At 41.9% G+C, this 15,333-nt stretch overlaps 1 protein-coding gene across 6 annotated transcripts in view; it reads left to right on the top strand.

Annotated features, from left to right (window-relative positions):
- The first annotated feature begins 2,293 nt into the window (after window positions 1–2,293).
- Window positions 2,294–15,333, top strand: part of RIMS2 (regulating synaptic membrane exocytosis 2) — a 445,769-nt gene continuing 432,729 nt past the window's right edge. For all 6 annotated transcript variants that reach the window (XM_030967156.1, XM_030967184.1, XM_030967175.1 and 3 more), the window contains exon 1: window positions 2,294–2,963. In XM_030967156.1, coding sequence (XP_030823016.1) covers window positions 2,794–2,963 — 170 coding nt within the window. In that variant the 5' untranslated portion in view covers window positions 2,294–2,793. The remainder of the gene's footprint in view (window positions 2,964–15,333) is intronic.

Below are 15,333 nucleotides of genomic sequence, written 5' to 3' on the forward strand. Positions count from 1 at the left end.
CCTGAATACTGCTTGTGTTTATGGTTGAGGCATGGCATGAAATATTCTTGAACCAACTGTGTAACCTGACAGGAGTGACTACTTTCAACTGGTCTGGTTCTTTGTAATCATTCTTAGAAGCGATTGACTGATATCTCTTGTTCTTCACTTCCCTGGGATAAAATGTATTTTCCAAGGGCTTCTCTACAGTTAATTCTTCCATTCAACATTCATAGATTGATAAAGAATGTACTATCTTTGGGAATCTGATGACACATGGTTCTAAATTTCCTCTTTTTGATTTTGATGCCAGATTTATCTAGTGCCTGGAAGAAACCAGGAATTCGGTGAGAGCCAGCTGGCTGGAATCCAGTCTGAAAGGTGAAGGTGATGTGAACTGGAGGAGCAGAATGCTTTCAGGACTGAATGAAAAATTATACAGTTTATTTTACAAGGATATCTGCTTAAATATAATACGCTCAGTGTCTTACACAATGGTTTATGGTTTTTACCATAGAGACTATTATAAACAAGTTTACATCAAGAAATGGAACGGTCTCCTTTAGCTAAGGATGCCAGTGACATTTCTAAGAAAAACTTAAAATTCAATGAATATATGTGCCTGGTAATAGGTAGAGATTATTGTTAAAACCTGGTTTACCACAGCAAACCTCTCATGTCCTTCCAACAATCTGTTCCTCTAGAATTTGTTTCCACAAAGGAGTGGTGTTTTCATATGCAAGCAGAACTCTTTAGTTTGTGGACCTGCATCCTAGAATTTATTCTCTGTGGAAATACAGAGCTAATGAGGACCACAATAGGTTCTGGAAGATGACTTTTTCACCCATATCTTTGCACCTGGTTATAAATTGATGTCATGGCGGAGAACAAACACCAGCTCCAAGACTATATGATCTGGGATGAGATTTCAAACTGCTGAAATTAAACCTTTTAAAATCACTTTATTATTGCTCTATACATTTCCCTGTTATCCAGCACTGATGTTATGTCTCATAAAGTGAGAGAACAGCAAGCAGAGCTCTATTGTCTTTTACAGAGTAAAACCATACAGATTTGGATTGAATTGTTTCTTTGGCATTCTTGGATAGGGTATTTCCCATTTATTTGGTCTGAATGGCATTTTGGGTACTGTGGGATGCTTTTTCCAGAAATTATTTCTTGCTACAAAATGACTGATCGGGTGGGGGATTAATAGGTAACAAAAGAGTTTTGAGAGGTTTATTTCACCACTACCTGGGGCCCAGGTGAGAGGAGGACTTTCTTCTCCAAGCTTCTCTAATGGGTGTCACATTCTTGCTCTTCTGGGTTAGACGAATCTGCCCAGACAGAGGCTGGGGTAGATTTCACACCTTGCATGGGGCGAAGGACACTCCAGCAGGACCTTATGTGGGCGATCGTGGAGCAGCAGTCTGTTGGGCTGGATTCGCACGGCTGAACAGCGATGCGGTTCCCGGCTCGGGGGAACCGGAGGCCGGCCCGGCGCACACCCCGCGTCTCCCTTGATGTTGCCCTGCGGTTCTCTGCCCGATCTGCGGACCGTGCCGTGGGGCCTACGGGGACGGGGATATGGGTGCTCTGCCGCCCTCCCGGGCGGTTCGCCCTCGCCTTTCCCTTTGCCTCCATTTCCTCCTCCTGGGGCCGGCGCTCCCCCGCGCCAGATCCTCCTCCCTAGGGCTGCGTTCGGGGACCGGCCCGGCCGAGCCGGTGCCCCTCTCCAGCTGCCCTGCGGGCGGCAGGGGCAGCAGGAGCGGCGAGAGCAGCGGGAACGGCGGGAGATGCGGGAGCGGCGGTCGCGCAGCGTCTCCCCGCCCTCCCCCTTGCCCCCCCGCGGCCGCCGGGCTCGGTCCTCCCAGCGCGTCGCCGGCGCCTTGGCTCCTCCTTGTCCTTCCTCGCGTGATTTTTATCGCGTCCATTTTTTGTGCGGGGATAAATAAATAAATAAGGGCAGCTGCCGCCCGCCGCCCCCCGCCGCCAGCCCGCGCGGCGCCGCTAGGGGCGGCAGCCGGGCGCCGCATCGCCCCGCGCCGCTCGGCTCAGGAGAGGGAGGCAGCGGGGCGATGCGGAGCCCCCTCCCGTGACTCCGGCTCTCCGCCATGCCATGGGTTAGGCGGACTCCATCCCGCAGCCGAGAGGGCACCAGCCAAGCGAGGCGGCAGCAGGAAGCGGCGCGGTCCGGCAGAGGAACGGCGGGAGGCGGCGGCGGCGGGAGGCGAGCGCGGCGCCCCGCGGCCCCTTCCATGGACGGCGGCGAGGAATTATGAGCCGCGGCCGGCGGCCGGGACTGGCGCTCGCCCGCTGGGGCTTTCCCCGCTGCGCGCCCCGGGGCGCCGGGGCGCCGGGGCTCCGCTCTCGTACGGCGGCAGTCGCTGCCCCCGTCTCCTGACCCCCCGACGCTCGCTCCGTCCCCCCTCTCCCTGCCTGGCGCTCGGGGTTGGGATAATCTCGCTCGCACCCAAACCACAGCGCTCCCGCGGCTAATCCTGCCCTCTCCCCTCTCCCTTCCCACCCCGCCCCCGGCCCTTCCTCTACTGCCCTCTCCCCTCCCCGCTCCCCCTGCTCGCCCCCCGGGGCCCCTCCGTCCCCGTCCTCCCGCTGCCGCCGGCGGCCCGGCGGGTGGGTGCGAGGTCGGGGCTGCCGGGCACCCCGCCCCTCCCCGGCGGGGCCGTCATTAGGCTGCCGGTTGATTACAGGGTATTGATTTGTATGTGCTTCTCCCGGCGCCGGCCGCTCCCGCTGGTGCTGCTGGAGTTCGGGCAGCGCTTCTCGTAGCGGCGGCGGCAGCTCCTACCAAACATGTCGGCTCCCGCCGGGCCCCGGAGCGGCCCCGCCGCTCCTCAGCCTCCTCCGGCCCCGCAGCCCGAGATGCCGGACCTCAGCCACCTCACGGAGGAAGAGCGGAAGATCATTCTGGCCGTCATGGACCGCCAGAAGAAGGAAGAGGAGAAGGAGCAATCCGTGCTCAAGTAAGGGCGGGCGCATCCCTTTCTCGTCCTCCCGGGCCCGCGGCCGCGGAAGTCTCTCCTCTGGCCCCGGGGGCGGCACGGCCAGGGCGGGAGAGAGGAGTCGGGCGGCCGGGGTCGGGCAGGGGTGCTCGGCGCCGGGCGAGTGTGGGGCACGGCGGGAGGGACCCGCGGGAGCGGCCAGGGGCGCGGCAGCGCTCGGCGCCTGCCTTAGTCGCGCTCCGCGGGGCGGCTCCGGCTCCGCACGCCCCGGCGCCGGCGGGAACCGGGCGCCCAACATGGCCGCACAGGTGCCGTCCTCACCCGGCGTGTTCCATCGGGGAGGACGGGGGTGGGTCGGGGCGGCGGTCGGCGCCGCCGGAGGGGGCGGACCGGCAGCATCGGGCCCGGTGCCGGGGGCGCGGCGGGCTCCGCGCTGGCGGCGGCGGCCCCTGCCGGGCGGAGCGGCACCGCCGGGGCCTGGGCTCCGGCCGCCTGGCTGGGTGGGTTTGCCACAGCCGCCATCTTCCCCCGACAACGTGTCTGCCGCCCGCCCCCGCCCCGCTGCTCTTTCCAAGCGTGAGCCCCGGCGCCGGGGAAAGCGGGATGCCTTCCGCCTGCCCGGCGCGGGCGTGGGGGCGGCCCGGCCCCGGCCCCGGCACCGGCACCAGGAGCTGTCCGGAGCGACCCGGCTCCGCATTTGGAGCTAGCTGTCCACAGTCCCCCGGCCCAGCTCGGCACCGGGAGCTGTCCACAGCCACCCGGCCCAACTCAGCACTGGGAGCTGTCCACAGCCACCCTGCCCAACTCAGCACCGGGAGCTGTCCACAGCCGCCCGTTCGGCACCGGGAGTGTCCGGGCAGGAGCGCGGGGCCCGGGAAGCGCGAGCTTTCCCCGTGCGCCGTGCCCCATTCCCGGGGTGACACCGGTCTCCTTGCAGGCCCGGGGGTCCCGCTGCCGTGCACGGCGTGGGTCACGCCCTTCTCAGTCGGCTGGCAGACACTGAGTAAAGTCGAGAAAACTCTTCTCCCTTAGTGATGGAGTAACCACGCTGACTTCTAGTGGTTTAAAAATAAGCAAAGCTACTGCTGCCGTGGATGTGACTTTGATGAGTGTGGTGAAGCTGAAGCTCTAAGCTCTAAGCAGGTCTTTTTTTGTACCAAAATTTTGCATTGTGTCTTGGGCATGTTAATTGCAGCTGTTCTTTCACACTCAGCCCCTGGAAGCTGTCTTCTGGGGTTTAGTTGCTGGCTTTGGAAGTCTGTTTCCAAGATTCACTGCATCATACCAAAAACTTCAAATATACTTTGTGCGACAGCTCCTAAATGTTGAGGAGATCTAAAAACATTTCAAAGTCTGTTTAAAAAGGTATTTTGTTGGATGAACATTCTGAAGCACGGCAGTGTAATGAGAGCACTGGAAATAAAGTACCATACCTTTTTTGGCACCACATCTTAGTCCCTTGCTCTACAGTTTGTTTGCTATTGGGATACTTTATTTTGAAACAATTTAGACTACTTTATTAAGTTGCGTGATATACCAAAATAAATGCAAATTTTTGTCTAAAATTTTTGCACTCTTAAAATCATTAATAAAAATGGAAGTTCAAGTTGGAAGCTGCAGGAATTCAAGGAATTAAGGTTGCATTTATTTTTATTAAATATATAATAATAGCATCAAAGTTTTAAAGAAGGCTCCTGTCAACTTTTGCTGTGGAGAGTGATATTTATGATCAAATATGAAGTAAAACATCAGTACAATACTAGGATCAGCTTGAATGATTAAGCTTGCAAATGAAGAATAAACTGTTCTCAAGTAATGGTAAGGTAAAACTAACTTAAGAAATGAAGCAGAATTGTTTTCATTTGTAATAGTGAGAATCTTGGAAGCAGACAATGGACAAATAAAAGGTCTTGATCATATCAAAGGATAAAATTTATGTAGGGTTTAGTTTCTCATTATGTCTCACTAAAAGTGTCCTCTTAAGTTCTGTGTAAGCTGTGAGGGAGATGGTAATGTGTGAAGTTTATACATAAGGGATAGCCTAAAGCAGTGCTATTAGGAAAATGCTGTTGTCAATGGAATTTGAATAGATGGCCCACAATATTTTAGAGGGTAGTGAGAAGTGAGCTGGTGTCAGATGCATAACTCATCAGTTTCATTTTTCTTAAAATGAAGTGTCTCCTTGAACCATCAGGTACATGTTTATTCTAAAAATATCTACAGATTTATCAAGCACAACCCTCCACCAAAGTCATACCAGCATCTTTTTGTAGATATTACTGAATTTAATTCTCTTTAGAGATATTTTCCTTCTGAGAAAGAATAAAAAACCCTCCCATGTTTATATGAATGAACTACAGTTATTGCATAGAGATAAATATAGAGCTAAATCCTGCAGTCTTTGTTCAAGTGTAATTCTCCTCGAAGGCAAGCTTCTTTTGAAGTGGAAGGTATTTTTGCCTCAGTAATAAAATTGTGTCATTTCATTCCATGGAGAAATATAGCAGGATTAAAAAAATGCTGAAAACAAGAGTTGACATTTAGAGATATTAACACAAGAACTGTTCAAATGTTGAAGAAAGCAGCAAGCATGTATTCCCTCTATTTATTTTTAAATCATTTATGGTGATTGACTGTCAGTATGAATGGCTACTCCCTGGGCTCTACTTCCTTTCTCCATTCTGTTTCTATCTTGTGTTTTTCAAATTCTTATGCTGTTCCCATCACTGTGGTGTTTGAGCATTTTCCAAAAGAGCATTAAGTAGTGTGACTCACATCTGTAATGTGGACTATTTATTCTTTTCCTTTCACTCCCTGGGGTAAAGATGTGTGGATTTAAAATAGATACATAATTTCTCCTTATGCTTGTTTTACTCTTTTTGGGGAAGGGAAATACAGATGGTATTGAGTTGTAATCTGTAGCAACTAATAGTGATCGGGTCAGCATGAATTCTTGCCAGGATTTGATGGAACATGATGGCATGGAAAGCAGAAGCTTTCCAAATTTGCTCTGTCCTTTGGCCTGGTTTGGTCTGTGAAATACACTCAGCTACAGTTGTGCACTGTGTTCCTGAGGTGGAGCTTCTGCTTTAAAAATGATGGGTGGCAAACTCTGCTGCTTTGACTGTCTCTCTTCTGGAATTTTTGGGACCCTTGGAGTGCATTTTGAGTATTATGGGCTAAGAAGTTGTCTTTTTGACAAGGTTATTGAATATATATTTTGCATAATATTTAATATGCATAATGCGTGACAGAGTGAATTTATGTCTGTACTCTGGGTGTAAGTCTTTGCTGGTTAAAGAATATTTACATATTTTCAACTTTTTACTTTGTGGATATTTTACTGTCTTGGATAGAGGATAGAATTTTTGATGATCACTTTTCCTTTAAATTATGCACATCCTTCCTCTTATAAAATCCAGTTTTGTGTGTGTAAGCTTTTTAACAGATTTTAGACAGCACATTTCCTCCATACAGACTGACTTATGGGATCAGTCTTGTGCTTTTTTACTTTTAATTTGTACTTTATTTCTGTATTGAAGAACTGCGTTGAGAGAATGCACACAGAATAAAAATAGATGTTAGGATGCTGCCATTATTTATTAAGACTTCTGTTTCAGCCTGCGTGATGTACATCTACACTTTCCTACTTGAAATATCCCAAGTTTCCATCTCCCTTGCTGAGCAATTCTAAAGATAAAATGCTCTCCTCATAAAGTCAGACTCATAGCTCTGAAAAGACACATATTTCAACTTTTCACAAGAGTCTGGCTCAGTAGTAGACAAATTTTCCCAAGAAAAGAACTTTTAATGAAATCATCCAACTTTTCATATATTTGCAAAGCATTACAGGTTTACCATGAGGTCCTTGTAAAAATTTCTTTTAAAAGTGTGTGGCTTTGTCAGCTGATTTTCCTAAGAAAGGTGGAAACATAGTGGGCTAGCTAGAGGATGGTGGCTCTCTGTGAGCCACCACTGTCAAGTCCAGAGTGAACTTTAGGAAGGCACAACTGACTGCAGGCTCAGTTACTGTGGCAGTGATTGCACAGATGTGATAAAAATGGGGTAGCTACATTGAGTGAAACAAAACCTCTGACAAACAAAAGCAAGGAAGCTGGGTTTTGTGAGCACTGTATGACACTGTGAGTGAGTGAGGTGTGGGGCAGGATGCTCATCTGGGGAAGAGGAAGCAATAAGTTGATGGCCATGACTCACAGAAGTGTAAATATCAGACTCACAAAGCTATTGTACTATTTTATAAATAATTATCCTACTTTATAAATAATCAGCTCTGATTTACACTGTCTTAAAAGCATTGTATGTTCTGGATTTGGATTTCAGGGCTGGAAAGAAGATATATGTGGTGATTATTGATTTTGCTTTTGGAAAATGGAGATGTGTATAGGAATTCCTAAAGTTTCTAGAGTAAAAGGCAAAAAAATTTGCTTTTGACTCAAAAGTAAACTAAGACTCCAGGCAATGTTAGTTATGTTATGCTCCCATAATTTTGCTCCGTATTTTGTCTGAATTTGGAGTGCTGATTCAAACAGTTCATTGCTACACCACTCATAATTTTGCTCTTGTTTCTGTGTATTATAAAATCTAATATGGTCCAAGTGACATTAAAAGTAATAACTTTATGCAGTATAAAATAAGTGATAGTGGAAGTTACACAAATATCTATCTATCTGTCTATCTGTCTATCTATCTATCTATCTATCTATCTATCTATCTATCTATCTATCTATCTATTTATCTACCTATAGTTGAGGAGGATACTTGCCCTCTTTCCTGCCCCGCAAGGTCCTCTTCCCTTCCAACTACCTCATTCTGCTTCCTTGTAATATTCTTTATAGTCTCCCTTTTCTTTTGTTTTAATAATTTGTACTGCTTTTTGGGTCTCTCTCAAAGTTGTCATTGTTCCTTGCTCTTCACTCTTACCACAAGCTTAGACTGATGACAGATTTTATACTGTAGATAATACTTGTCAGCTTGTTATGGCTTGTACCATTTGCTTTTCAAGAAGACTCAGTGTTTACAAGTGTTCTCTAAAGAAGCTAACTCACTTTTAGACACTGTCTACAAATGATTAAAGTAGTACTTCCTCTTAGTGACTAAGCAGAATATATTTGGAGATTATACAGAGTGCCAGTTACACTAATTCTTTGACTTGATAATTTTTATGTTGAGTAAAGTTTTAGAAGACTGCAATAGTGCTGACATTCCTACATTCAGGAAGTACAAGTAGGATCGGTTGGGTTTACAAAGCCTTGACATCATATGGGGCTGAGAAATAGTCTAACAGATACAGGATTTAGTTCAAAAAGAACCCCCAAAATAGACATTCAACACCAGATAGTATATGCTTTCTGCAGTCTTGTCAAATAAATATCTTTCTGCACTTTTTTGGGAAAAAAAAAAAAGAGAAAAAACCATTTAATTTTACGTCTGAAAGAGAGGAGTGGAGATCATAATTTTAAGGTGCTGGGACTGTATCCTATAAAGCAGTGACTGGGTGAAATGCAGTGGTCTCTGGAGGTGAGGTTAGGAGACTGAATGGTCCATTCTGGATTTTGTCCGCATGCATCTCTGAGCTGGGTAACATTTAAATGACTGAGAATGTCAAATAATTGATTTTTCCATTGAAACAATGGCTAATTAGTGTATATATTGTAAGTGTCAAAATACACAGAAGTTATTGGTTACTGCAGAACTGGTGTAAAATTTGTTTTACCCTGCCAGTGAAGTTTTAAAATACTTGCAACATATTCAAAGTTCCATAATAAGGAGGAAAAAGTAAACTGATTGTTTGAACTTGCAATTTTAATCCAGTGGAATGGGATTTTCTTCAGTTTAATGCCACCCCTCACCCTTTTGCTTTAGTGGCTTCCTTCAAGTTTTGTTATCATATTTACAGTCAGTCAGAATGCTAGGGCAGTTTCTAAGACCATTAGACCAACTTTTTCTAAGAAGGATTATTTTGGTATGATCTTTCATTTTCCCCCAGCGTCTTCACTGATGATGCATTTTGACAGAAACTTGGGGAGATAAAATCCCAAGAACACATTAAGTGAACACATTATGTTCTCATCTATTCCTGTTTTACTGCAATAGACATTATACATTAACAATAAGCTTTGAGGTGAGGATGATTTTTTAAGTTAAGTTTAGATTACAAGGGCTGTTTTAATAATGTGTTTTACTATATCAAGGTTATTAACTACAATTTACCTTAGACAACCTCATCTCTCTAGGAGTGGCCAAGTCTTTGTTTTAATTTAAACTCATAAGCAGGAAGAATCTCTTGAAATACTAGTTGTCTACAAATGGCATTCAAAAGCAGTCATTGTTCAGGCAAAGTTATTCATATTATAAATCTGAAGTTCATATTGACCTATATTGTTTTCAATGCTTACTGAGTTTAGATCTCTTTTGCAGGACTACATGGTGTAACAGGAGGAGCTGTTACACCCTTGAAGTAAATCTGTTGAGGGTATGTTATAGTTTATTAATAAAAACAGTTTACACCAAATCTGGTAGTGCATTTGTAAACTCAGTAAACTCCAACAACTTCATCTCAGGAGCTATTTATACTTCTGGTGATCCAGTAACGTTGCAAAATCAGTGCTGTGCTCAACAGCTGCCTCGGCATGATATCATGTGTTGACTGTGTCCTCATGTAGTTTCTCCAAGCTATGGTCTTGAAGCTGCAAAGATGTCAGTAAGGACTGAGACTGTAAGAGTTAATGTGACAAACAGTAAGAGATTGTATAGGGGAATAGCACAGCGTATAAGAAGTAAATACACGTAATTTTTAGAGAGTAAGAGTTCAAAGCAATTTTTGCTAGTTTCTGTCATTGAAGGTGGAAGACAGTGTTTTTATAGTCTTGAATTTAAGCATCAGCTGTCATCACAGTACATGCTTGCAGAATGATCTCAGTTGCATTTTGATAAAGAAATTTGATAAATTTTGATAAAGGAAAATTAATAGTCATAATAGTGGACTTTATGTATCTGTATCTTTAGGAGTTTCTAACTTTTGATGTGAGGCCATAAAGAATATCTTTGATTTAAACTTTAAACTTTTTATTAAAAATATAGTGAGATATCCTGTTTGTTCTAGCGGGAGTTAGCAAGAGTTGAACTCATGTTTCAAACAATTCTGAGTGCTTCTATTTTGAAAATTCATAAGAAAATCTTTAAACTTTAAACAACACATAAAGCCTATTATTTTCTTTGTTTACTGTCTCTATGGGGTTGGTTCTTTCTTCTTAAATCTCATATGAGGTTGCTTAAATACTACCTGATGACCTATTCTTTATTTGACATTAATATTTTTAAGGTGAATCGTTTCTTATAGCAAATATAATATTGTATTTGTACTCAGAATATTTAACAGGTCATAACATTGCTAGGTATTCAGTATAACGTGGCATTTTGGTTCTGTGTATTTTTGAGGGCAGACTTACTTTAGAATGTGTACTATCTTAAGCGTATGAAGGACATAATATTTTTTCACCTTTAAATAAAATTGTGAGTTAGAAGAAGTTAACCTGTTTTGGAAAATGGTTTACAACCATCTTTTGTATAACTTTTCAGAAATGTATACTCCAGTGTGTTAGCAAGAAATCCTTTTCCATATAGTGTTGATCTAACTCTTGGTGCATTTATACATTTTTCTGATTACAGAAAGGATGAGTGAGAAGAAGTGATTTTAAAGCTGTTTCAAGCCCAGAGAACACATGGAATAATAGAAAACATAGCTGGTTGTGACCTCAACAGGTCATCCAGTTCATCCTTTGCCTCAAGGCATGACTGGCTCTCAAGACAGAAGTTTCTGACACTTATTTGTATAAAGTAGTGATTTGCAATTGTGAGACCCCACCTAACCAGTGAAATAAATAGCCTTCCTGGCCGAGGCAAGGGCACATAGCAGACAACGCACTGAATTCAAGCTAATCATCTCTGCAAGAGCTGTGTTGCCTATGTAGCAGAAAGTGAAGAGTGGGCTAAGCAGATCTTAGGTTAAAGCTCTTGTATACAGTATGAAAATTTTACAATTTTCAAATGACAGATTACTACTGAAAGGTGTGAGAAGAATGACTACACTACCTACTCAACCAGGGATGGAGATTTCTTGAATTCACTAGAAAATTTGTCTCAGTTACTCAAAGTCCTTATCCTTACCACTAGAATTTCCCCCCTACTGTTAAACCTAAATCTCTTTCCTGCCATTTGCTGCTTGCTCTGTCTGCAATGGAAGTGCAATGCAGTCTGTTATTTTTCTGTTTGCAGCAACCTTTTATGTATTTCATAAACGTGATAATGTCTCCTCCTGTGTATTTTCATCACTCCTTTCTGTGGATTCAACAAGTCATATTTTCTAGACTGCTGACCATTCTTGCTGCTAGTCTTTATATATACTTTTTGATGGATTTTTTTTCTTTTAATACAGTGTCTAAACCCAGACACATATTCCAAAAGTATGGGGAGAGTCTTGCACGGAACTCTTTCCTTGTATAGACATTGTCACATGTGTTTGGGGTTTTTGTTGTGGTACAGCATGCATGGATTCATGGTCAGCTCGTGATCTACTATCCTTTCACCATGCTTTTCTGCAGAGCTCTTGTTGAATCAGTCATTCCTCATTTTGTGTTTTGAATTTGATTACCTCAGCTATGCAGTGTTTGTCTTTAGTGCCATCGAGTTGCCATTCTGTCTATATCAGATGCCTCTTACGAATTTTGCATTCAATTTGCTTAAATAAAATGCACAACAGCCCTTGGAGCAGGAATGAGGACTTCCCTCTGGAGAGAGAGTATCCTAATCACAGAGATATTTGACTTCCTCTTGCCTGTCCATTCTCATTCCTGACTGCACGCTTGTATGCCTTCATTGTTAGGATGCAGAATAAACTTTTCCAGAACCCATAACTGGTTCATTTGGGAAGCGAGAGCTGTGTTCAAATCTCTTCCTGATAAATGAGGTCTTTCACCAACTTGGAAATACACAAATGCTATATTATTTTAAGGGAAACTGTTGCATCTGCTGCCATATTTATTCAGTAGGTGCAAGATGTTGGTTGACTTACAAAAAATTTGACAAAAATTTGAGGTCCCAAAAATACATAATTATTAGGGGTTTAATGAAGATAAGAAGATGGGTAATGGAAGTGATTGTCCATACTCCTGATTGAAAAAGTCTACTCGCACCATTCTACATACCGAGGAGTTCTTACAGAGGAGAACCAACACTGGCATCAAAATAAATCCATCATGAGGTGTGAGTCCCCACAAAATCAGACTTCTTTAACTTCAGCATGCATAGAACTGTTTGGCTAATGAACATCATTGCCTCAGTTTTGGTATCTTTTTAATTTCCACACTACATAATTTAAAGCTTGGATTACACTATTTGAGCCCAGAAATTCTTTGGGACCAGATCTGAATACCTACAGAGGAAGACATCCATTTCTGAAATCACTTAGGTTCAATTTGAAGCAAATGGAAATAAAGAGGTGCCTTTAGGATGTGATCCATCTCATCTTAAATTAGACATTTCAAATGGGCCAGATGAATTGCAGAGCCTATTTCTGGCTGTGGACTTAAAAATAAGATAGAGTGAATATGTCAGATGTAGAGGTCCATCTCACAGACTTCTGGAGCTAAGTTGAGTCTGCTTTGCAGAGTTCTGCCTTTGAGAGTAACTCTTCATTATATACTTGGTCTTGTAAGAATGCCATGGACACTTTGACAGCTGACACTGATGTTTATGGTTCCCTAGAAACTGTTTGTGAATCTACATATTTTGCTTATATTTCTATCAATTATTAATTAGGATATGCTAATTTATACATAACTTTACTATTTGAGACTCACTGCTGGGAACCTGAGTATGCTTCCCTTCTAGTCCATGGTTATTCTTAGGATTTGGTATATTTTTTATACTGAATTCAGAAAACCTTTGAAGAATGAGATCTAAAAGAAGACCTTGGAATATAAAATCTTTCCAGCATGTGGGATTAAGCATGCCCATCATCAAAAGAACATTGCAAAGAAAACCTTCCAATGCCATTCCCCAATAAGAATGACTAACAGATATTTTAAGGTAGAATCTCATAGATTAAGCTAGTCAGATTGCTAGATGGGAAGTCACAAACAGGATTTGTCTACTACTTTTAGGATTAAAACAATGTAACATTAAGACCCAAAGAAAGCTCTATAAACTCAGATTGACAGTTTCTTTCCTTGAGTCACACACCATCTCTCTTTTGCTATGTATTGTTTTAATGGGATTTGTTTAGCTACTGTGTATTTACAAGCTGATAGGTCACTTTTGATGGTAGGGTGTTAAAAACATAGTATTGTCCTGGTATGCATTGTGAATTCAGCATTTACTTGCTTTGAAAATCTTGATAAACAGGTATCTATGGAATATGCTGTATGGTATTTAAATCAAACATATTTTTGCTGAATCAGGCCCTAAGACAGTTTGGGAGCATGAGTTTTGATTCAGCATGCTTTCATTAATTTGGCTGGTCACTGTGATTATGATTCATTTCATTCTGTGTAACTGACTGCTGCACAGTAAGTGACAGCTGAACCATGTATTATCCAACAGCTAGAAAAATAACATCACTGTCACTTCTAGAAGGCTGAGGATTATGCTTTTATCAAACATGTATTTTTTACTAAAGTTAAAATACTTCAGGAAAATATCATATTTTTTCAAACTACTTGTAACATTGCAGTAATGAAGTGATGAAATAGCATAGCAAACACTATGAACTATTTAAAATTAAGAACTTAATTTTATTCTATGGATAAAATGAAGCAGCTTGTTCTGGTTTTTATTAATGTATTAGCTTTTTGGATTGGTAGTTTAGTTATGCCTGTTGATATTTTGATGATAGTCTGATTTACATATAAGTAGTCTGATGGGCTAAGTTTAAGTGAATGGTAGATATTTCTGAAGTGTTGATATAACTTCCATGCTGATACATATTACACCAGAAGACATTTCAAGTGAAACAGTAATTCTAATTTCTTTGTGGAACTTTACCAAAGATTCCGCCAGATTTTAAAGTTAAGCAAAATCCCAATATGATTGAAAGAAAATGGTATTTTTACCTAGTATCCATATTTCTCTTAAAAAACTGTATCTTCCAAGTTTAAAAATATGTATAAAAAATCCAAATCTGTTTTTTTCCTGTCCTGTTTATGGTTCATTTGAAAAATTGCTGTAGAGGATGCTCTGAAGGCACTGGGCCAAGAAAAGGTGCTTTCAGGGTAGAGTACAGAGAAAGTACTTGTTATTTGAAAGCCTTGAATTCTGTCTGCTTGATATCTGAAAATGCAGGTGGCCAAAGCTGAATGAAATTTAATGTGCTATATCTGAGCACTAATGTACATTTATGTTTTTAGAATTTATTTAGACAAGGTGGAAGATAAGTGTTTTTAGCTACTGTGTGGAGTTTACATGAGCTTGTGTTCTGCAGAATTTGCAGAGTGTTCTTATCTAAAATTTGGTCTGAGTTATATATTCCCAATCTTTCTATAACACAGATATTCTCATGTATAGAAGAAGGTTTTGTTTGGAGAAAGACAAAATAAACTTTTAGTTACATTTTTAACTTTTAGTATGAATGGTCATATTTGTTCTGCACAAAGAAGAGTGAGAAAAAGGATAGAATTAGTCAATGATAACACTGTGTCCTATCTTAATGTCTCAGATATAAATAACTATTGCTTAATTAAGTAAGACCAGTTAGTTACAAGTAAGAAGTTTGTTTATTAAAAGGAATATGGGTTAAAATAGTGTCTTTGTTTAGAATTATTTTTTTTCCTAATAAAACTTTAATAATCAAAAATCATTCACTGAATCTGGAGTTTCACTATGGAAACTAAGTCATAATTCAATAGGTATTGATCATGTGGTCATTATAATAAGTAAAAGAACTGATGTATATTTTTTCTTGTTATTATTAAAATAATTAATGATATGCTCCTAATTTTATTTTTAGGTTAAATAAGAAAGAACAGTTTTGAATTGGTAACATGTTTTGTCACTCTTCATAGCCACAAGGTTTTTCTTCGATAAGGGCTTAGGAGCATTTTATTATAGTAATCCACAAAAAATTTGTATTTCAAAGGGACTGCTGGTCCTAACATGAATAAGACTAAACATGATGACCTATTTTAAAACAGCTCTTGCCTGCCATTGAAACTGCTGGATTTTAAGTAAAGCTGCCCAAAAGAAAGATGTTGGTTTGTGTTAAAAGAGGGAAATTGCCATTAAAAATCTTCTATCATCTTGACATAAGTATATTTTATTTAGTTCCTGAATGGTATTAGGATGTGGAAGGAGGTTTAAATTCTACAGTGCCTTTCTA

The sequence above is a fragment of the Camarhynchus parvulus genome, chromosome 2 (assembly GCF_901933205.1).
Source record: "Camarhynchus parvulus chromosome 2, STF_HiC, whole genome shotgun sequence".
Lineage (NCBI taxonomy): Eukaryota > Metazoa > Chordata > Aves > Passeriformes > Thraupidae > Camarhynchus > Camarhynchus parvulus.